Source organism: Macrobrachium nipponense, chromosome 12 (assembly GCF_015104395.2).
Source record: "Macrobrachium nipponense isolate FS-2020 chromosome 12, ASM1510439v2, whole genome shotgun sequence".
In the NCBI taxonomy this organism is placed as follows: Eukaryota; Metazoa; Arthropoda; class Malacostraca; order Decapoda; family Palaemonidae; genus Macrobrachium; species Macrobrachium nipponense.
The window spans coordinates 86,848,461-86,872,061 of NC_087205.1; the positions used below are offsets into that span (position 1 = coordinate 86,848,461).

The 23,601-nt window shown below is 36.7% G+C and overlaps 1 protein-coding gene across 5 annotated transcripts in view; it reads left to right on the plus strand.

The window, feature by feature from the left end:
• LOC135224638 (optomotor-blind protein-like) overlaps nt 1–23,601 on the plus strand; it is a 227,938-nt gene that overhangs the window by 54,541 nt on the left and 149,796 nt on the right. For 3 of the 5 annotated variants that reach the window (XM_064263847.1, XM_064263850.1, XM_064263851.1), the window contains exons 2-4: nt 9,272–9,385; nt 12,373–12,387; nt 14,947–15,100. In XM_064263847.1, the coding sequence (XP_064119917.1) occupies nt 9,272–9,385; nt 12,373–12,387; nt 14,947–15,100 (283 nt within the window). Of the gene's footprint in view, nt 1–8,593; nt 8,708–9,271; nt 9,386–12,372; nt 12,388–14,946; nt 15,101–23,601 lie in introns of all 5 variants that reach the window. The other 2 variants (XM_064263848.1, XM_064263849.1) reach the window with 2 other exon arrangements.

The window sequence follows — 23,601 nt, forward strand, 5'->3', positions numbered from 1 at the left end:
CTTTTGATGCATAGGTAAAATTAATTACCTTGTTGTAATTACCTTTGATGGTGATCGCTGTTCTTAAACAGATTAGTTTTGATGGTGATGTTGATTAGGTTTGCGTTCAGGTTGATACTAATTATACCCGTTTTGGGAATCTAAACATTGAACATACGGGAGTATATCGGCAGTGTAGCCATTTTTACTGTAAACAGTGAGAGGAAAAAGCTTTGTAAAAGGTGCCTATTGCGCTTGGTTTTTTTTTTTTTTTTTTTTTTTTTTTTTTTTTTTTTTTTTTTTTAAGGGCAGAGGTATCATGAAAAAGTACTCCTCCCTTACCCACCCTTGTTCATCCTGAACACCATCTGTTAATGTTAGTCAGTTTTACTACAAAACAATAAACTGGATAATCTCTCTCTCTCTCTCTCTCTCTCTCTCTCTCTCTCTCTCTCTCTCTCTCTCTCTCTCTCTCTCTCTCCAGTTTTTTATCAATAGAGAAGAATTCAGTAGAGAGAGAGAGAGAGAGGCTTCGTGATCCGTGGCGCTACCAGTTCACGCTGTCTTACTTCCTGTTGCTGTCGTTACACGAACCACGAGTCAGTGACAGCCCACAATTACCTGTCACATTATTAATTCCACCCGTGGAGGACCTGCAAGGCTAACTGTGTAAACAAGCCCCCCCCCTCCCCTCCTCCCCCACCTTCCTTCTCCATTTTCTTCTCCTTCTCCTGCCGTTTCCCACTTTTCTTGCTTCTAGGTTTTTTTCTATGTTTTGTTTTTTGTTTTTGGGAACGTCGGTCCTCCCCATCTAACGATTATATATATATATATATATATATAATATATATATAGGATATATATCTATATATATATATATATATGCATGTATAATTATAAAATTACCAGATGACTAAACGCTGCACCTATATTATATATTGACTGGTAAAGGCACCAGCAATGCCTTTGGCAGTCATAGCCTATTTAGTTATGTTAACATTTATGCCGCTGCTATTAATGCCGCGCTTACTAAGAGTTACCTGTCATAATTGGGCTGTCACTGACTTGCATAAAAATTGGACCTTCGTTATGCATTACAGTAATTGCTGCGGTAAACGCACCTGAAGGATATTCTGGTGTAAAATAATAAAAGGTATTCTAGGTTATTGGGCGTAAAAGTATAAATGACGTAATATGTCAGTAAACAGGGCTGGATCTATATATATATTCATATACAGTGTGTGTGCGTGTATCTGTTAGATTATGGAATATTGACAATATTGGGTTAAGTTTTAATATAAATATTTTATGAGTATTAAATGGAATAGTATACATTCACTTTCAACTTGTTATGAAACAATTTTGTATTTTGTGCTCAAACCCAGTTAGTAGTTTCGTAGTCAAATACGAAATCTTGCACTAAAATGGCGCCGAATTTAGAGTAGCTGACCTTCGTTTTGTTGTCACGAAGGTTTGTCTTTCTTCATGCACTAGAATAATATTCAAGAGTATTCTGTGGCAAGAAGCTTTTTATGATAATTTTACTAAAAAAAGGAGTATTAGGTTATCAGGTGCCAAACTATTATTCTGAAAACTAAAAGTTATCACGTGCTTAGAATACAGCAGCGTATACCTGAGAAACGACATTGAAGTGTGTAAAAAAAAATTAAATACAAGGTCAGGATAAACCTGCTGGATTTCGTACACCTGTGGTACCCTTGCAAACCCTCATACATAGACAGCGAGCAGAAAACAATTACGAAGCTGTTATCTAGAGAACCGTTATGGATCTTTCCCTCCATTTTGCTAGTAACTTGAATTGAATTAGCGATTAACAGTAATATTCACAAGGATTTTAGAACAGCGTTTTAGATAATAAATCCAATGTACAGATAACTCTTCGTTAAGTTGTAGCAAATGCACTAGACCAACGCAGTAGCTATATATATATATATATATATTATATATATATATATAGATTATATAATATATATATATATATATATATGTAATATATATATATGTTTCTGCTTAGTAAAGGATGTTTAACGTCGAAAGGTCTCGCAGATACTCCTTCGTTTATTTTTCCTTCGTGGCATATATCTTTATTTATGTGTATATATATATATATACACATATATATATATATATATATATATATATATATATATATATATATATATGTGTATGTATGTATATTATGCATATGTGTGATATATATATAAAATACTATTATATATATATATAATATAGATATATATATATATAGATAGTATATGGTAATATACATATGTATCAGAAAGTTCATAATCTCACACTGTTTAAACATGGAGATACAAACTTTCAACACCCATGTATATACCCAAATAAACACGACGTCTTAAAACAAACACGCGTATATATATGCATATGTGTGAGAGATATATATATACACACACATATATATCAGAAAGTTCATAACCTCACACTGTTTAAACATGGAGATACAAACTATCAACACCCATGCATATACCCAAACAAACACGGCGACGTCTCTTGAAAACAAACACGCTCGCGTACACTCGCTGTCTCCTTAAAAACATCGGGGAGAGAGAGAATCTTAGAATGGCGTGTTCCTTCACCCCCGAAGCGTTTTAATTACCATCTCCGTTCTCCAGTGAGAGGTGATTCTCTTTTCCGGGCTTTAATTCATCAGTCTACCATCCCTCCCACTCTCCCACTCCCATGCCACTCCCCCTCCTTCCCATCCGTTACCATTACCACCCCCTCCCCCTTCTTACCCACCACCACGCAATGTTTTTACAACTGGAGCTGGTCATTTAGTTCTTTAATTTCCTCAGTTATTATTATTATTATTTTATTAGTTTAATCGTAATCTTGTTTTCGTTTTGTTCGTCACCCGGATGAAGCCTGGAAATATTTACGCAGACGAAAAGTTGTAATATTTTGCACTGCTCGTTTTTTTTTTAAAGACATTTAGCTGTATTACATTCTTACCGACGCCTGCTCCTTAATTAAAAATAAAAGCAGCTTTGGAATTTTCACTTCATCCTAATTAAGGGATTGGGAGATAATTACCATGGGTGAGGAATCCGTGTATGCAATTACGGCTCATTCCTTCTTTTTTGGGAGTTTTTTTAAAGTTTCTTTGCTTTTTATTTTCAGATTTCTTTTTTTTTTTTATTCGCAGAATAGTAAGGAAAGCACAATTACTTTGATTTATGCTCATTAAACTATTTTATTTTGATGCCTGGCTTAACTCATTTTTAAAGATAAGTGTTCCTATGTAAATTTTGCTGGTGCATTTAAAGATATAATTATATTAAACCTATGGGAAGGGAAGAGGGTACCACACTTCTCGCTGTTATAATCGATTTCAGAGCGTTGATATGGAGTATAGAAGTTTTGAGCCGTAGCCTTAATGATAAATAGTAAATCTCTCTCTCTCTCTCTCGTACTTCGTTGACAGTCATGTACTCTACCGAGTTTTAAAGGGCATCAAGAGTTGGAATTCCATTAGCTTGAATATTGTAAGTTTTAGCCCATCTGCCTATCTATCAATCCAACTATCTATCTTTATTTTTATAGATGATTATTCATGAATTCAAAACAGTTTCTCCTATTTAGTTTTTCCGTCTCGAGTTATTTTTAACGTGGAAGTCAGATGTTATTGTCAGTTGTGTTCAGATGAACGCAAAACATTCCGTTAATGTCAGGTGCAGATCGTCAGCGCGTACGGAAAGATACATTGTTATTTATTAGAATTTTTATGGGATTAAATTACCCGGATTCCGTTCCGATAGAGAATTAGTGTGTTTCCCAATGCGAGCGCGTCATATAGTATTCGTTCGATGAGCGGGTTTCTTTATCACCTCAGAATAGAGGGGTAGTTGGCGTTATCGTCTCTCTCTCTCTCTCTCTCTCTCTCTCTCTCTCTCTCGCGATTGAGGTGGTTTTGTATATATCCTGATTTCCCCAACATAATAAGAGAGTAAGGTAAGAAGGAAAATTAGGATCTGGAGGCTTGTCTGTGTTATGTGTTGATACATATTCATGAGGTACAGTACAACCATACAGTTGCGCCACCCGTCATCATTACTGCTCATGGTATGCCCCCAATTAGGCTACATCTTTACAGAAGTCTGTCAATTCATGGCCAACCTGAGCGGTTCCAAAATCAGATTCTCCCTCCCAAATTAACCGGAAATAAGACCAAGTTCTGCTCCGCTGATGCTGCCTCCTTTGTCTGTATATGCGTACTGCCCACAAATCAGTTCTTCCTCCATTTGGGGAAGGCTTGGGGGAAGAGAAGGGGGGGAGGGGGTTGCTGTCGGGGAATCTCTTACCTCCCCCCCCCCCCACAACCTTCCTTATCCATCTCACTTTCCATCGGCAAAGCGGATCGACCCATCAATCGCCCAAGGATGAATCGGTAACCATAATTGATTTGTTAACTTTGGCCTACTCCACCCAGAGAGAGAGAGAGAGAGAGAGAGAGAGAGAGGAGTTTTTAATTACTGAAAAAGAAAGCTGATTTGCTCGTTAGGTAGGAAAGTTTGCTTGATTTAATAAGTTATATATATATGTGTGTGTGTGTTTTTGTGGGTGTGTGTGTTTGTGTGTGTGTGTATGATTTAGCTAAGCCTATATTTAGTTAGAAAGATAACTCAGTATGTATGTGCTCAATATACAGTTTATATACATACATAGTTTTCTTGCTGATGAATGTTGCTATGTAAGGCTGAAAATACGTTTATAATTGTAGGTATGCGTATAAATAGAATTAATGTCCGCGTTCATGGTCGTGGTGCTCGCTGGCAAAATAAATATTTTAAGAGGCGATGCTGTCGGTCGTTCCCTTTCCGTGAATAATGGTTACATCCAGCTTTTAATAGACAGCCGAGGATCGCCGACATTCGCGTCCCTTATCTCTTTGAGACCTCGCCATGATTTATCGCGGCGCTAATAGTTCAGGAGAGAAAAACGGGACGCGATCACGCGTATTATAATGAGGTCTTGCGCTGTGCCGTGCCCGGCGACGAAAGTTCATTTTCGCAACCTTTCTGCTCCTGCCCCTTTTGAGTTGGCTTGGTTTTCAGATTTTCGAGTTTTGTCATCTAGTTGTCAAAGGGGAATGGTTTTGGGTGTAATTTTTTTTTATTCGATTAGGTTTTGGGTTCTGTTCGGGAGGGTATGATATTTAATTCGGTTAGGTTTTTGGCTTCGGTTGCGGAAGATATACTAGTAAGGTCACGCTCACACAATATATATATATATATTATATATGATATAATATATATATTATATATATATTTGATATATATATCTATATATATATATATATATGTATATATATATATATATATATATACGATATATATTATATATTTATATATAAATATAATCGTATCTATATATATATATATTATATATATATATATATATATATATATATATCGTATATTATATATATATGCGTTGCATGCTTGATACTTAATATTTATCACCCCCACGAACAGGACGTACACATTTGTTATACACATGTGCGTAGCAGTCAGTTCGGCGGAGCAAACTGAAGCCCCGTCCGTCTAATAAGAGCCATTCTTAAACAGGGCTCGCGCGTAGGGGCCTCGTACACACGCACGTAACTGATAAATATTCACGGGGAGTATGAGGCGTAAATAAAAACTAAACAAACACTTTTTCAGCACTACCGCCTCATCACCGAAACTCATCGATGGTCTTCCAGATAAGCCAAGCTATTAGGCGCACCTATTTGGCTCCATGTTTGTTTTGCCGATTTAATTAGGAAAGGACAAGAACAATTTTTCAGAGTGTTCGGTGGGCGGGGCTTGGCGAGACAAGAGTAACAGGCGAATAGCCCTTACGGTCGTCAAGGGACGGTGGAAGTTATTCTCCCTCTCTTTTTTTTTTCTTTTTTTTCTCTTCCTCTTCCCTTTTCCGAAGAGAAACGTGTAATTATAATGCCGACGATGAACGTAAAGAACCTTCGTTTCAATGGAGGTGATTCCTTGGTTCTTGAGGTAGGGGAGGAGTAGGGGGTGATATGGAATAACCTACAGGGGGGAAGACGGGGTGGGGGGTCAAGGATGACAGTGAGAGGGAGGCAGTAGAAGAAGGAAGAGGATAAGGGTAGTTATTAGAGGTCGCCTTTGGTCTCTTTTCATACATTCTTTACTTTGCTTAATAGAAGCATAAAAAAAAGATAATTGAAAGATAAAAAATTAAACGGCGCGCCTGTGTGAGAGGCCTAAGTTAATATATCAGTATGTCTAGTTTCGGGCGTGATTCTCGCCTGCCCCTCGATAATTCGGCAGGGTTTGTTTAGACTTGGATTAAACAAACTAAATCATTCTTAATTAAGGTCTTTAACTATAGCCATGCCAATATTCTTCGGTTAATTGAATCATCTTGACCCGTTTCAATTTATAGATTATTTTCAAAATAATGATCAAGGGGGATCTACTGTATCCATGATCTGTAACTTTCAAAGCTTCAGCCTCATGGAGCATTGTCTACAGGGCGATCATCGTGGTCTCTTCTTCTCCCTGATAAGAGGGGAAAAATATCTCGAAGACTTATCTCGTCAGAGTGGGCTGTTGTTGGCATCTTAAATAACGAGATAAAAGGCCTCCTCGAGAGATAAAGAAGAAGAAAGAAAATATAGTAAAATAAGAGCTTTCCAATAGATCGTGTTTTACCTTTGAATAGAGCGAACCATAACCCGGTCGGCGAGATAGCGGAGACGTGGCTCATACGCTGTGAGGGGAAAGAAAGAATTTTGATTTACGCCGTTTCTGAGACAAAAGGAGTCGAAGAAGGCTCTTGGGAAAAGGAGGTTGCCGTATCTCGGCCGAGATGCTCGGCCGATAAAGAGTATTGAGTGACGACGAAATTTACATAAGACCTCGCACTGAATTGTGTCTGACAGGGTCGCAGGCGGAGGGGCCGATCTGAGGCGTCAATTTTTCGTCTCCTTTTCCTAAGCGAGAGGCCGACGTCGCGGCGATAAAAAGATAGTGGATGGGAAGGGCCGATGGGTGGAAGGGGGAGGCTTATTGTGACCTTCCAAGGTCTTGTCGTGGAGTGAATAGAAGGAAGAGAGAACTGTAATACAAATTTTTGACTGGTAATCTGGTAATTGAGGGATTATTTATAGATTTATAGAAATTATTATTATTATTATTATTATTATTATTATTATTATTATTATTATTATTATTATTATCATTCAGAAGATGAACACTGGTCATACGGAACAATCCCACAGAGGCCAATGACTTGAAATTCAGTCTTTCAAAGAATATGGTGCGTATTAGGAAGTAAGAAAAAAGGAAAGGGAAATACAGAGTGAAAAGGTCTCACTTATTACAAATAACAAATACATTAACAAATGAATAAAAACGTATTCAAATGCAAGGAGAATAGCAATAGGCTAGTAATGCGTTGCATCTTCGCTTGAACGTAAGATGAAGAGTTTGAATTCGTGTTCATTAACAAGAGGCGTTAATTTTGATTCAGACACTACACATCTATATAAGCATTCCATGAAGACGGAACATTCAGATTGAACAATTGCATTTGTAACGGAGGCAAAGAGTAAAAGAGGTAAATATTAGTGATGGCTAAACGTAGTCATTAACGCTGTGACGACTGGTAGGTATCAAAAGCACCTATTGTGTTCCTTTATTGAATAAGATTAATGTAAAAGCAACGTTACATTGTGGCTTATATATTTTGAATAGGATGAACGGAGACGTAAAGTTCACTGCGTAGCCTTTGAAGGTATAATAATGTATTGATGGATTCTTGACACGTCCCTAATAATCAGAAAGAGAAAGATAATAGAAAGTTGGATACAAAGGAAAAGCCTTTGGATACAATCGTCCTTGAAAGGAAGAAGAAATGAAAATAATTTTGGAATTCACACCTGAATAAAGTTTACGTTTAGGTACGAAAAGAATTTCTCTGGTTTTCATGACTGCTAAACTTTTCGATTGGACTTAAAGTAAGTTTATGTCATGTGTTCATTGAGTGTTTTGTGTAGATAGCTGTTGTACTGTAGATTGTTTGTCGATAGTGAGGAAAAAATGTGTTTTTCGTCGTCTGTTCAGTGTCTTTCATTTTCACTATGAATTTTTAATTGTACTCGAAATTTTTTTGAAGAACAGACTTTGCAGTGACGTCTACCACATTTTTTCATCATTATTGGATGGCGAAGGACATCCTCGTTCTCTCTCTCTCTCTCTCTCTCTCTCTCTCTCTCTCTCTCTCTCTCTCTCTCTCAACACCTATGCCTTCTGTATTGCTGTATTATATGGTTTTATTCACCCTTTTGAAACGTAAGCTCTCTCTCTCTCTCTCTCTCTCTCTCTCTCTCTCTCTCTCTCTCTCTCTCTAACACCTAGACCTTCTTAATTGCTGTCATGTATCTTTACTTTTAATTCATTCTTTTGAGACGTGACTCTCTCTCTCTCTCTCTCTCTCTCTCTCTCTCTCTCTCTCTCTCTCTCTCTCTCTCTCTCTCTCTAGCTTACCCATTACTGTTGTAACTGTCTGTCCATGATAATGAGAAATTCGTTATTTTTTCCAGGCAAATGTTTCCACAGATGAAGTTTAGAGTGTCAGGGCTTGATCCCAAAGCCAAGTACATCCTGCTTCTAGACATCGTAGCGGCAGACGACTGTAGATATAAGTTCCATAACAGGTATTGCCTCCTGAGGTGTCTTTTCTCAATTTTCAGCGACACAAACAAACAAACAAACAAAAAAATAAGAAAAAATCTCCGTGTCTTCGTTGTTGTTTATGATTTTCTTTCCTTCTTCTTTCTCTTTAGAATACTTTGTTTCTCTCGTATAACTCGTCTTCCATTCTCTCTTCCATTTCGCCCCCTCTCTTTTATATTAACCTGGTGTGGCATCTACTGCTTTTTATCTTTATTTTTCTAATTATTTTCCACATTCTTAGCTGCGCTTCGTTCACATTTTTCCGTTGATGCTGTTATTGATTTCTCCTTGATTTGGGCTGGCGACTGTTCGAACCGATCATCACAATCTCCGTGTCTGCGAGCATCTTCGTCATCATCATCATCTTCGTCCTCATCTTCATCACTGTCCTCACCACCACCACCACCTCACCGTCACGTCATCTTCCTCCTCTTGCTTTTGTAACCCCCTCTCCCCCCATTTTCAGTTTTATTCTTTTTTTTTGTAATTTTTTTTCATTGCTGTCGAAATATTCTATCAAAGGTCTGTTGTTGTTGTTCTTGCAGACGTATGTTTCCTGCCTACAAAGTCCGGGTCTCTGGGCTTGACAAAAAAGCAAAATACATCTTGCTTATGGACATCGTGGCAGCTGACGATTGCCGATATAAATTTCACAACAGGTATTGTTCTATATGAAAGAGAGACCTATATACACCTATATACCTCCCCAGGTTGACTGTTTTTTTTTTTCATATAAAAAAGAAACACCTATATATATATGCCCCCAAGGTTGACATGTTTTCATAGGCGATTCCCCTGCCCTTCTGTCTTCAGTTGTATTGGAGGGTGGTAGATCTGAACTATATATATATATATATATATATATATATATATATATATATATATATATATATATATATATATATATATATAATATGTATAATTTATATATATACATATATATATATATATATATATATATATATATATACACATATGTATGTATATGTATGTTAGTTCTCACTACCCTTTCAATATTTTATCATCATCATTATACTGCCTCCTTCAGTCCTTTAGTGATTCCTGTAATACTAGCAATAAGAGTGTTTGCATCACTTTTGATCATCAGTTTAGTGCGCAGCTCATTTATAGAATGATTAGAGATCTCTTGTATATATTGATACTCATCAACTTCAGTATCAGTGACAGAAGAACAAAGTTGATTAGAACTTCTGGTCTTTAGTACTCTCCCCTTGACCCGGCCCCCTCCCCTCCCACAGCCGCCACCCACACCCACCCTCACCCCCTTGCCCCGAACTCACCTGTACCTGCCTCCCTCTTCTTAGAGATTGTTACTTAGCATCGTCACTCAGAGAAAAGACCCTGTTGTGTTAGTGATTATAGAGCACAAGTTTTTTTTTTTTTCTTTTCCTACCTTGACCCGAAATCACAGTCCATATTGTTATTGGTATGAATAGTCATTGAGCATCTTATTGGTTACTTACCACTGACACGGTCACGTTTGAGACATCTCCATCTCCCTCGACCCTTCCTGTATTCACGACCTTTTATAATATTTTTTTTTATAGTTCACACACACGCACACACACTGAAGCATACACTCATAAATTTATTAGTCTCACTGGCAACCCATTTGACCCACATACCCAAAGGGTATTTCAAATACATCGGTGTTTGGGTTGATGTGTTTTCTTTCGTTTTCACATATTGAATAGCGATTGACAATGTAGCCCTCATTTTTCAGTACATTTTTATTCACAACACCTGACTTTTGGGGGACTTGACCCTATTGATCAAGAGAGGAAGAATAGTTATTATTTTTTTTTAGGTGACTTGACTTTATATAAATGAGGAAATGAATTACATTTGCAAATGCTTGAGAAAAGGCGGCGTTGTTCTTTTGCCTAAGATAAAATAGAAATATTCGATTTCCTCCGCTTTATTGCTTCTCCAAAGAAACTGAAGAGTTCGTTTAATTATTGAAAAGTAAATATTTCCTATAATTTTTATGTATTTTTTTATTCGTTGTGAATTTTATTATTTTTATTTGTGTAGTAAGGTAAATGAAATTAAGATTGATATTTGTTATTGATGCCTTGACATAAATTTCAATTAACTTTAACGGCATTTGTACTAAATAGCATATTTTACCGAGAGTTAAGAAATAAAATTAAGTCATCATCATTTCCCAGTTTATAAACGATATATGACACTATTTTCGTAATATCACGTTTAGATTAGTTATTTATTGTTTTGCAAATATTATTATTATTATTATTATTATTATTATTATTATTATTATTATTATTATTGGCAGACTCCGCATATACTCCAATTCCCTCACGAACAACATCCATTAATTCGGACATAGTCGGTTATCCAGTTGCTACGATCATCCTGTTTGTAAAATAATATATCCTGCTTCCTTCACAGACACATATAGTATATATATATATAATATCCTGCTCCCACTAGATCTTAGTCTCCATTAATTTTTAAGATACTGCTCTGAATCCTCTTATATAATTTACGCAAATATTATTGATCAAACTCATATGAAATGTGTCCACGAATTAATGATAAAAAAAACACACGCATTACCCTCTTGGATGAAGATTAGCTGATGATGTATTTGCTCCAGTATCACCAGGACTTTGTTTATTTTTTTATGCTCAGTATCTTTGCATTGTTGCCTTGCAATTTCCTCCCCCACCCCCTCCTCTGCATGCTGTTTATTGGCATTTTTTTTTTTTACTCATTTCATACCTCGCAGTTTGATCTTTTTTATTTTTTTTTTATTTTCCTCTTTCTGTACTCTTTGCATGACCTGGCAAAGCATTTGAAGTCGACTCCATGTTCCCACTGTAGTTCGAAGTAGCTGTTTTAGTTGACACCTATATTTCTCTAGTCTTATTCTGATGTCCGTAGTGACGTCATCAGTCATTATATGTATATATATATATATATATATATATATATATAAATATATATATATAGTATAATATAATATACTATATAGTATATATATATATGATATATAGTATATATGTCATCTATATATATATATTATATAGATATATATATATATATATGTGTATATATATATATTATTCATATTAGATAATATGTATATATAATATATATATAAGTATAATTGCAGAGTATATATTATATATATATGTATATTGTATAATATATCGTGCATATATATATAGATATATATATAATATAGAGAGAATAGATATATATATGATGGGTTATGATGTATAGATATAATATAGTATATAAGATAAATAGAATATATATATATATTATATGTGTGTAAAAGATATATAATCTTAGATATATATATACTAAGCATATTATATATATATATACTAATATAATTAATTATATACCATATATATAAACATAAAAATTATTATATGGTATATAGATTAATATAATTAAATAATACCAATATTACAAATAAATAAAATAAAATATTACATGTATTATAATATTACTATATCTATATACTATATCTATACTAGATATAATGTTATCTTAAGGTTTAGTCTTTAAGGTGTTTATCAAATTTCTCAATGTAACTTACAATTGTCAAAATAAATTCTTTATTTCTTTATTCATGATGACCATGGTGAAGATTAAAGTATCTACGGTAAGCATCATATGTACTTTTTCCCCCATTATTAAACTTATAATAAATTTTCAACGTTATCATAACTGATGTTTACTTTCATTACGATAGTCATTGATGTTGCTTTATGTAGATAACATCCATTTTGTTTTCATCATGAACGTAAATTATTGATAGAAGATATTTGGTTAATGAAGTTTTTACTGGTTGGAAAAACCTCTTATGTGTTGATGATGTGTGCTTGAGAATGAAAAATCGTATGTGTGTAGGAGTATGTTTTGATAGTGTTAGGTGTTTTTTTTTTTTTTTGTTTTGAAAATGGCTTAAGCCGCAATCAAATTACGTGAATTCGTCAGTGCTCAGTTACAAGGTCTGTCTCTGAAATAGAATTGAAAGGTATATATATATATATATATATATATATATATATATATATATATATATATATATATATATATATATATATATATATTTAGTCTTTAAAAAAATCAGAGTAGATGCACGTGACTACATTAAATAAGCGAATACCACAGGAAAATGATAGGCAGAAATCCAAGCGCTTTCGTCTTTACTAAGACATTGTGTGTGTGTGTGTGTGTATGCGCGTAGGTGTGTTTTGGTAGAAAATAGATTAAATATATTGTGAAATTTACAAATTTTAGTGCTGGTTTGATATTTCATATGAGAAAAAGTCGACTGACGTATGGTATTAAGAGATGCAAGGACGGTTTATGCAAGTAGTATTTTACCATTTTTATTCACATCAATTTCGATTTATTTATTTATTCCAAATCGGCAATGCCAACTGCGATTCAGTTCTAGGGAGCAAGCACTGCCAAGTGTTAGGGGGCAAGACCCTATGCTGTGAGAAGGCCATTTTTAACGTAACGATTCCAAGCGAAACCGGTCCTATGCTCTTGCTTGCATACATCAGGTCCAGAACCCATTTCCATGCTTGGGAAAGTTGATTAGGTCAGTGTATTTTAACCAGGTTATGATATATTAATTAACGACGTTGATTAAGTGGGTGAATACTAGGATAATTCAATAAGCGTAATTTACCTATCTATATACGATTATTGTAATTCATCTGCGCTATGCACAAGCTGATTGAGCAAAACGTAAATTTAGCTATTTACATGCTGGGCAATAATGGGATGAACGCAATTTAGGTATGTAAAGAGACGTAATTTAATTACGGGTCGTGCATGTGATATTAATGATTCGTACTTTTACGGTTGACTGATGGAACGACGATTGAATATCTTTAATTCACTTGTGTAAATAATGGGTCGGATGATTAGATCACTGTGATTTATGCATGCACTCGCTCGGCTTATTCCTGGAAGATCGATCTACACGGAATTTCCAGCCAAGCTGAAGAAATAGAGCGTCGATGAATTCTAAATTTGGCTCTTATTACTCGACTGCTAGTAATAAGGTGCTGGTTAACGGTAGTCAGATAATTGCATTTGATTAGGTGTTAGAAGTCCATGTTAGGTAGTTTGCAGTACTGTGTGATAGGTAGAATTTGAATGTAAATTATAAATTGTTTTGCAAGTAGGAAAAATAGGGACATCATCCAGTGAGATACAAGAGTGCCGTAGAAAATGTTAATAAACACTAATACCTCCATGATTTGATGATTATTGATAGACAGCTTTCTTTTTATAAACTGCTCACAGTGAAAAAGTAAACTGATTTGTTAAAAGTACGATTTACCTTCGTTGAATGTAGGATATTGATAAAAAAGATTATTGCCTAGGTTTATTTGAATTTTCAATTCTTCGCTATGTTTTGGGAATAGTTTTAAATTCTTCACTGGAACTTATTCACATTAATTTTTTTGAGTGTTTATTTTCTCTTGGCTTCTTTAATGGCATAATGGAATTGCAGACAGGAATTAGTGTAGGTGCACAGCTCCAAAAGGCATTTGCAAGGTTAAAATTGTATATCGGTTGCTTTACATAATTGAAAAGAAACGTGATTAGCGTTACATTTTGTAATTGAATGTTGTGTGTGTGTATAACGATTAGTTTGATTAAGAAGAGATTAGGTTATTGTTAGGTTTTGTGAATATGTGTAATTGATAGCATTGAATAATTTTTAGTTTGTTTAATTGAAATGTGTGTGACGACTATACTTTACGATAAATACGTATAATTGTTATTTTTTGTGACTGAATTATGTGATGGTTGTTTTTGAATTTGCATATTTGTGATGGTTAAATTTTGTAATTGATATGAGTGTGTGATAGGTTTTAAAACGAAATGTGCGACGCGACTAAGTTCGGTATCATTTTATGAATGAAATTTGTGTCATGAACGAGATGTGTGTGTGTGTGTGTGATAGTCACTATTTTTTTCCTTTTTCACTAGAGGTTGACAGTTACCAAAGAATTGAGAAATTTGATCCCATATCTTAGACTCAGTAAATTAATTGAGAAATTATTGAACTCGAGATTAAGAATTTATCTGAAATGTCAAATGATCCAATATTTTTAAGAAGTGAAATACATTGACTTATTACCTCCTTTTTCTATTATTTATTTTTTTTCACCGCCTCCCCTTCCTCCGACAGCCGATGGATGGTCGCCGGCAAGGCGGATCCGGAGATGCCAAAGCGGATGTACATTCATCCGGACAGTCCGGCAACGGGTGAACAGTGGATGCAGAAGGTCGTGTCTTTTCACAAATTAAAACTCACAAACAACATATCCGACAAACATGGCTTCGTAAGTATCAGGCAATGGCAGATTGCACGAGTTTTTTGTTATGGTTATTACCGCTATCAGTATTGTTATTGGTATAAAACTTGACTTGGGCATGTTTTTATGACAGCTGGTGTAAATCTTGAAAAATTATGAAGTTATAAATCTAGGAAAATTATTAAGTTATGCCAAGGAAGGACTCTCTTCATTTATAGAGCGTAGAGATTAGTTGCCTATATAAAAATTCATATATATATATATATATATATATATATATATATATATATATATATATATATAATGTATGTATGCATACAATGAAGCTGTCATACTAACAATTACAACTAACGTTTAAAAGTTTAACCGTGATAGATGATCATTGTTCTATTTTAGTTTTTTTTTTTAATGGCCTTTTATGCATAGCACTGTCTCTCCCATATTGATCATCGCAGTGGATGTAAATATGCGAGAAACTTTTTCCTTTTATTAATTCCCTGACACAAAGCGTAAGTAGGTTATATATTTTTGCTTATATTCCGAGGGCAAAAACATCCAAAACTGAACATCACACTTGTGGATCAAATATTAATTATTAATTTTTTCCTTAATATTTCCCTGCCGTTATTCCGTTACAGATGAATTCTCCCGAATTGATTAGCAAAATTAGAAATGAGAAATAGATTATTAATAAATTATCCAATAATCTCTAGGTACTTAAAACTACGTGTATTTGAACTTCCAAATTATACACCTCCCAATAATAAATCCGTGTACCTAAAATATATTTCCCAAAAATATTTTTGAGAAACTTACAGATTATCGTCTCATATTTTTTCTGCTCATCTCTTGCAATAAGTTCTTCCGCAAACAGTTCAGAAAAAAAAAACTCGTGCTGAGAATCCACGTATGCAGATGAGAAGGTTTTATTTGAATAAACCAGCATTTAAGCGAGTGAGCCGAAGTAAACCCCGACATCCAGGGCAGCAGAAGAGAGAAAAAAAAACCTATAATTAATTTGCAAGTGAAGAGGCGCTCGCAGGCGCGTATCAGCAATAGCGTGTTCATTTGTGTGGCCACGCTTCGTTTTCTATTGTGGCGTTTTGTGTCGGGAATCGTTTTCTGTTGTGCGCGCCTTGTCCATACACGAGTCGGGCTGCCTGCCTACATCCTTTCCTCTCCGCAGCCGAATTGTTAGGGCCTTGTAATGGTCTCTCTCTCTCTCTCTCTCCCCTTCCCATAATTAGTCGGTTGCAACCGCTTGTAATATAGCTCTTTAGCTAGCTAATGTGGGCGGTTTTGGTAAAAGGTTTGCTTTCTTTTGTCAGACGTAAGTCTTGCCCAATATCTTGTGATGTAATAAAACGCAATGTGTAGCCGTATATTCAATTTCCTGTGTGTAACAGCGATAACATTTACAAGGCAATAAAATTCCATTGTTAACTCCCTATTATCTAGCCTGTGGCTAACCTTTCTCGCCATTGGCTTCTCTTTAGTATGCAGATCAATTTTAACAACCTTTGTCAGTATGGTACGAAACGTCTTTAGGGTCGGACTTTTTCGTTCTGACCATCTGTTGCTCCCCGTAATAGAATTATAATATACATTATATCTATATATTATATATAATATATAGATATACACACACACACACACACACACACCAGAACGTGCTCTTAAAACTTATGATCGTGCGTATTCACCTACGTCCATGTTCTACCATTCTTTCTCTCTCCGAGCCGCGAACACTCAATCTGATCCCATGCACGTGTACCCGCCCAGCGCATTTATCTCAGCGCTAGTCTTCAGGCAGTGCGGTGTGCTTTACCTCTGGGAACCGATGTCTTAACCAGGGGCCTTATCGTAGAAGTTCCAGTATGGTGCCTTGTAATTTAAGGGGAGGTTAACTCTCTCTTTCTCTCTCGATAGTCTTATTTGCATCTGAATGATTTTAACAAGAAGTCTAATGAATCCGTTCAAGAGCTGCCGCTTTGTAGGGTCACGGAGTATAGTACTGTGCCTTGTCCTCTCCGATTGCATTATGGAAAGCGACTGTCCACTCGCTTGTCGTCTCGTCCTCCCGCCATTGCACCTGGACGGATTGGCGGACTGACGCTCCGTCCGTCGTTTTGCGATACGGCCGTTCTCGTACATGCGGGTAGCGGACATTTTCCTTATTCTAGAGAAGTATACATTCAAGGAAGTAGGGGATTGGAAGCGCTTGGAAGAAGGCGGAAAGAGAGAAGGCAGAGAATCAGAATAGGATAGGCGCAGGAGCGCCCTCTGCCAGAATCTGGACTCACCTTCGCTAATGGTTAGATCAGATAACCGCCACCAACCTCGTTAGGGCGAACGAGTGAAAGAGCGAAGTAGTGCGTTCGCTCGGTTCTCCATCTCTCTCTCTCTCTCTCTCTCTCTCTCTCTCTCTCTACTGCGCCGTTCGTTCTCTCGCGCGCCACCGATGCGTCCCCCGAAAATCGGCGGTGTCAGCGGAAGAGATGGATTAATCAGCCATCGTAATGAACCCGGGGAAGAATGAAGAATAAATGTTGCGCGAGTTATGGAGTAGGTGGTAAACAGGGTCGACAGTAACGAGATGGTTGGGTAGTTAATATGTAAATGAACTGTGCTTGTTAACCGACTAAGCTGATCAGGCTAAAGTGAGTGATTCAGGAAAGTTCCGGACTGGCGGGTTGGTGATGGGGTATGTGTGGGGGAGGATCCTGATGGGAGGGGAATCGTTGTGAGAGCGAGTAGTGATGGGTAGGGTGGGTGTCTTGTCTTGCTGCCTTGGAGGTAAGGAGCAGCGGGGGTGGAGGGGGTAGGGTAGGAAACTGGTGGAATGCTACCCCGTTACCCAACCCCCTCTGCAACTCTCTCTCTCTCTCTCTCTCTCTCTCTCTCTCTCTCTCTCTCATGATTTACTACACAGGCGAGATTTACGTCAGGGTTGTGTAAACATGAACAGATTTAGCCGTGGCTCTTGTTGCTAATTTGTTAACCTTATTATTTTACTTAAGGTTCTCTCTCGCTAGTCGATGATTTCCGAACGCGTTTCGGGAAGAGAGAGAGAGAGAACTGTAGATTTATTTTCACCATCCAAAAGAATTTTATTACTTTTCGTAAATGCACTTTATGCTTTGCCTTACCATATACATATATTTCTTTCATTCTAGATATTTTTTTTTATGTCTGCATCATATTACGTTAATTGCATTTGTGTAAATGAGAAAATTGCATTTAAAAACTGCACCGTCACCTACAAATAGTTATGCGCATTCAGTCGGACATACGCATGCACTTGAGTTGTGTATGACTTGAGGATTATTTTTTTAAATAAAGAATTAACTTATTATTGTTTTGCAAGATATCCTCTCCCAAGTTTTGTTAAAAATGTAGAGATACACGTTCCATTGATTGAAAGTTTAATTGACTTATTGAATTCTTGTTTGTCGTTATGTCAGAATCCGCTTAAATTTTATATTATAATTCATCTTTAACTTTGTAATATCAAATTGTCTGTTGCATTGCGAAGCTGAGTTGACTTTGACCAGTAAAGTAGCCTAATTTATTTTCAAATTTGGCATTTTATTTTGTGAAAGTTTTTTCTTTCTTCCTTTTTTACAACTTAATGACGTCCTTGTTCTAACTTTTAGAATATGCATACGTCAGTGATAAAAATGATAGTGATGACAATACTATACCGATGACCTATATACCCCGGCATTTAACTTTCCGTAGTATGGGTATGGGATAATATGATCAGTGAGCCATCTTATTTGTAACCGTTTGTAAAGAAATAAGAATTTTTTTAATAAGTTACTAAAATTAAGTATCATTCCTGCCTCTACCAATATTATTACGTAGTACTTCGTTTTAGCTGAAATATACGAAAAGAATTCAATTTTCTTGCGATTACTCGATATTTTTTTTCCACGAACACTAACAATTTTCCAAAATCCGTGAGAAGAGAAAGAGATATAGTGGGAGGAGATATTGTGGTGTGCGTTACACCGGGATGAAGAGTAGGAGTGGGAGGGTGGGGAGGGTATATTTGGGGTAGTGGGAGAGGTAGTGGAGCTGGTCATTTCATCCCTGCAACATTAAATCTATCAGGTTCAGCGTTGCATGTCGGTAACCAGCATGTCCCTGCCCGCCCACAACCGGCTCGGCAATAAGTCTTGTTGCGCCGATGAAGTATGGGCGCCTCATATGACTTGCAAAGTAAAGGAGAGAGAGAGAGAGAGAGAGAGAGATTTGACGCTGCTGTGGGAATGTGTAAGATATGGTTGAGGGCCAACGTAGGCGGAATTGGGAAAAATCACGAACGGAAAGAAAATGAAGTTCTTTGCGTATCTACGCTCGTGCTTGCTTGCGCTCGTAGTACCGCCGACAAGAATGTTGGCGGACGCTTCACAGTGTGGTACGTACCTCGCACTTGTCACAGCGGCCCTACGGGGCCGTTAAGGGCTTAAAAAGTTCTAATCAGATGTGCTTAGCATCTTCATTGCGGCCTTAATGAACAGGAACAGAACGTGGTGATTTTTTTTATTTTTATTTTTTTTATTAATTTTCCTTTAAATTTTCTTTTAACGTTAATTGTCATTATATCTAAGCATCATATTCACTATTATATAAAACAGTAGTGGAAAACTATTCCAGTGTTTGAAAAAATGAAATTTTCAACGCTGTCCGTACAAACGCGGTCCACGTGATGGCCGAAAGAAAATGAAATCGCCGACAGGCTTTGCAATCTCGATGTCGACACCGCTTTAGCGTTGAGAGAGAGAGAGAGAGAGAGAGAGAGAGAGAGAGAGAGAGAGAGATCTTACGATGTTAGGAAGGAAGTTATAACTACCAGAGCTTCAAGAGGCGTCTTAACTCTACTTAGCTATATTTCTCATTTTCGGTGGAATATCGTTGTCTTGGGGTCAGTTGTCAACTTTATTTAGAAATGCTCTGACATTATTAGAATGAAAATAAAAAAAAAAGAGGCGCAGGTACAGAGAGAGAGAGAGAGAGAGAGAGATCTTGCTCTTTCTCTCGCACTAGCTCGTGTTCCAGCTGGTTGTTTTTGCTGAATTTTAACTCTGCGTTTAAGGGGCGGAATCGATAGCTGCTGCATACAGGAAACCGGACGAAAAGAGAGGGAAGGACTTCTCAAAGTTTCGCTCAAGATCGACTGATGTGCTAGTGAGAGAGAGAGAGGATGACGACGTTTGTTTGTTTGTTTGCTGGTCTTCCCTATTTAATTTTTTTTTTCATTTGCCAACTCGATCGTTTTATATTTTACCCTACTAGCTCGATAGCATTTTTTTCTTACCCTGCTAACTTGATCATATATATTTTTTTTTTACACTGCTAGCTCGATCGTATTTTTTTATCCTGCTAGCTCGATCGTATGTTTTTTTACTTCGCTAGCTCGAAATGTGTTTTTTTTTTTTTTCTTTTTTTTTTTTTTTTGCCCTACTGGTTCGATCGTATTATTTTTTACTCTGCTGGTTTGATCGCATTTTTTTTTACTCTGCTAGCTCGATCGCGTTTTTTCCCTTGCTAGTTCAATCATGTTTTTTTTTTTTTTTTTTTTTTTTTTTTTTTTTTTTTTTTTTTTTTTTTTTTTTTTTTTTTTTTTTTTTTTTTTTTTTTTTTTTTTGTACCCAGCTAGCTCCATCGCATTTTTTTCTTACTCTGATAGCTCGATCGCATTTTTTTTTACTCTGATAGCCCGATCTTATTTTTTTTACTCTGCTAACTCGATCATATATTTTTTCCTGCTAACTCGATCTGAATGGATTTAGGCTTAAGATTACCGGCGAAGTGTAATTTACTTCCGTGTCGTATTAAGAAGGACGATGCTGTGTAGTGTACATCTCGTGCCAAGACGTTGATGTAGTATTGTATTTCTGGAAAATATTATATGGCTAATTTTGTCGTTGTTTTCTTAAAAAAGATAAATTCAGATCGTTAGTTTTTTTTTTCTTTAACCGGCTCATGTTAAAAGATCTCCCCCCCCCAAAAAAAGGTGTTAATGAAAGTAAGGTTTTCCACTCTCATACTTTTTTAATTATCAGTGGCAGAGGAAAAGAAAAACAATCTTCCTCAAGAATGAACGTCCAGACAATTAATTCCTTCCTCCTCCTCCTCCTCCTCCTCCTCCTCTTTTTCTTCTTCGCCTTGCCGCTTTCTCTCCTGTCCCTCTCACACTTACAGTATATACCGAGAAAGTATCACCCTAAAACAATGAATGCATTCTTACACCCTAAACATATGACACTAGGAATTAAAGGTGACATACCCTCGACAATAGCTCAAGTTAGAAGAGGACATAAGAGGAGAAGAGAAAGAAAGAAAGAAAGAAGAAAGAGAGAGAGAGAGAGAGAGAGAGAGATGTCATTGGGGAGGCTGCTCCTTGGAGGTTGGGGAGAGAGGTAGAGGTAAGAGTGAGTGAGGGTGGGGGGGGAGGGGGTGCCAGTTTAGAGTGTAGTCCGTTTAATGGGGTCGACTTCTCCCTCTCCCTCCCGCTCTTTTTCTTTCGTGAGAGAAAGATTTGGGTTTGTCGAGTGCATTTTCATCTAATGAATATCTTCGTTAAATATATATGTATTTTTTCTTTTATTCTAATAAAGAAGGATTTTTTCTTGTTTTACATTTCAAGGAGCATTACTCTTCTCAGATAATCTTTTGATTTATGAAATTGTATTTGAAAATTGAACAGTGTAAACATAGTAAATAAGGAGAGGAGAAGTGGCTCATTTTCTTCCAGCGAGAAGCATGAGGAAAGATGTGTGTTTTCCCTTTCCTCACTCAAAAGAAATCTCTTCTGCTCTCCTCATCTACTCTCTTCTCTGCCTTTCCACTCCACTCCCCTCATCCCCTCCCCTCCCCTCCCCTCCTCCCCTTCCACACGAGGCTGTGCTTGTGTGCATCCCAAGATTTCATTGTTTTATTTAGTAGGAGGGAGATGCGACTCGGCGTGTTAAGAACACCTTTCAGGTAATGCTATTCAGAAGTTAAATTGCTTTTATATTAATTGTTTGGCTACAACTGCGCAGAGATTCGTTTATGCTAGAGTAATATGTAGTCACGGATTCGAACACACGCATGCACGTTTGTGTCATGCAACCGGCGACTAACACTCGTAGCTATAACTTTGTGTATCCACTCGACATATCTTGAAGAGCGGCGGCGTATCTTGCCCTCGTTGCATTGTGTGTGTGTGTGTGTGTGTGTGTGGCCGAGAGGTTCAGAACCCTTCGCAAGAGTGTGAACCCCTCGGGTCCTTGGGATCATCAGAAGAGGTTGAGCACGGATGATGCGTGTCTGGCACCCTCAAATATCCAAATGACAATGACTTCACGGGCAACCTCGTTTTCACGTGACTTGACAAAAGTCGCCGTTGACGGAATTTAGCCGGGACCTACAAGTATAGGAAGGCTAGTGCATAGGCTTCGAATAACTTATTTTGTAATGAAAAGAATAAAGAAAAGTAGAAGAACTTTAGGGGGATTGGAGCCATTTATAACCGAGCAAGGAAAACAGTTAACCATAAAAGTTTCAACAGTTGCATAGATTATACTAAAATTCACAGTACTCCCATTCCATTTGTGGGAATAAAGAATAAAAATCAGTAGAAGGGGTAATAAGAAAACAATAAATGAAAAAAAAAAAAATATCAGTAGTACGGGTAATAAGAAAACAATAAATGAAAAAAAAAATCTCAGTAGTCATTTGGTGTGCTAGCGATTATAGAACAGAATCAACGAAGTAATAAAAGAAATTCAAATTTTTATCGCTCCCACAACCTTCATAACGACGACATGAAGGCTGGTGATAATTGCTTAAATGTTTTTTCTGTCGGTGGCTTCTGCCACTTGCACTGCTTTTAACAGTCATTTGTAGCTTAAGGAGCTGAGGGTGGTCATTAAGTGACCATCCGTATTGAAAACCAATTGCCATCGAGTCATTATAATTCAAACGCCTTGTGAATGATAAATGGCACCTCATCTGACATTCGCTTCGTAGCAGAGGGATGCTGAGAACACGATTATTCTGAAATTGTCAGTGAGAGGGGTTCTCTCTCTCTCTCTCTCTCTCTCTCTCTCTCTCTCTCTCTCTCTCTCTCTCTCTCTCTCAAGATAAAATCGTAAATGGCTTAAAACCTTATATAAATTTGTTCTCTTCTCTCTCTTCTCCTTCTCTCTCTCTCTCTCTCTCTCTGCTCTCTCTCCTCTCTCTAGTCTCTCTCGGTCTCTCAAGATGAATGTAAATGGCATAAACTTTATATATTTCTCTCTCTCTCTCTCTCTCTCTCTCTCTCTCTCTCTCTCTCTCTCTCTCTCAAGATAAATCTGTAAATGGCATAAACCTTATATATTGCTCTCTCTCTCTCTCTCTCTCTCTCTCTCTCTCTCTCTCTCTCTCTCTCTCTCTCTCTCATATCTGGCGTAAAGGTAATTTTGCAGTAGGCTTAAAGATCTCATTTCTATAGACATTTTCATTTCGCTCTCTCTCTCTCTCTGTCTCTCACC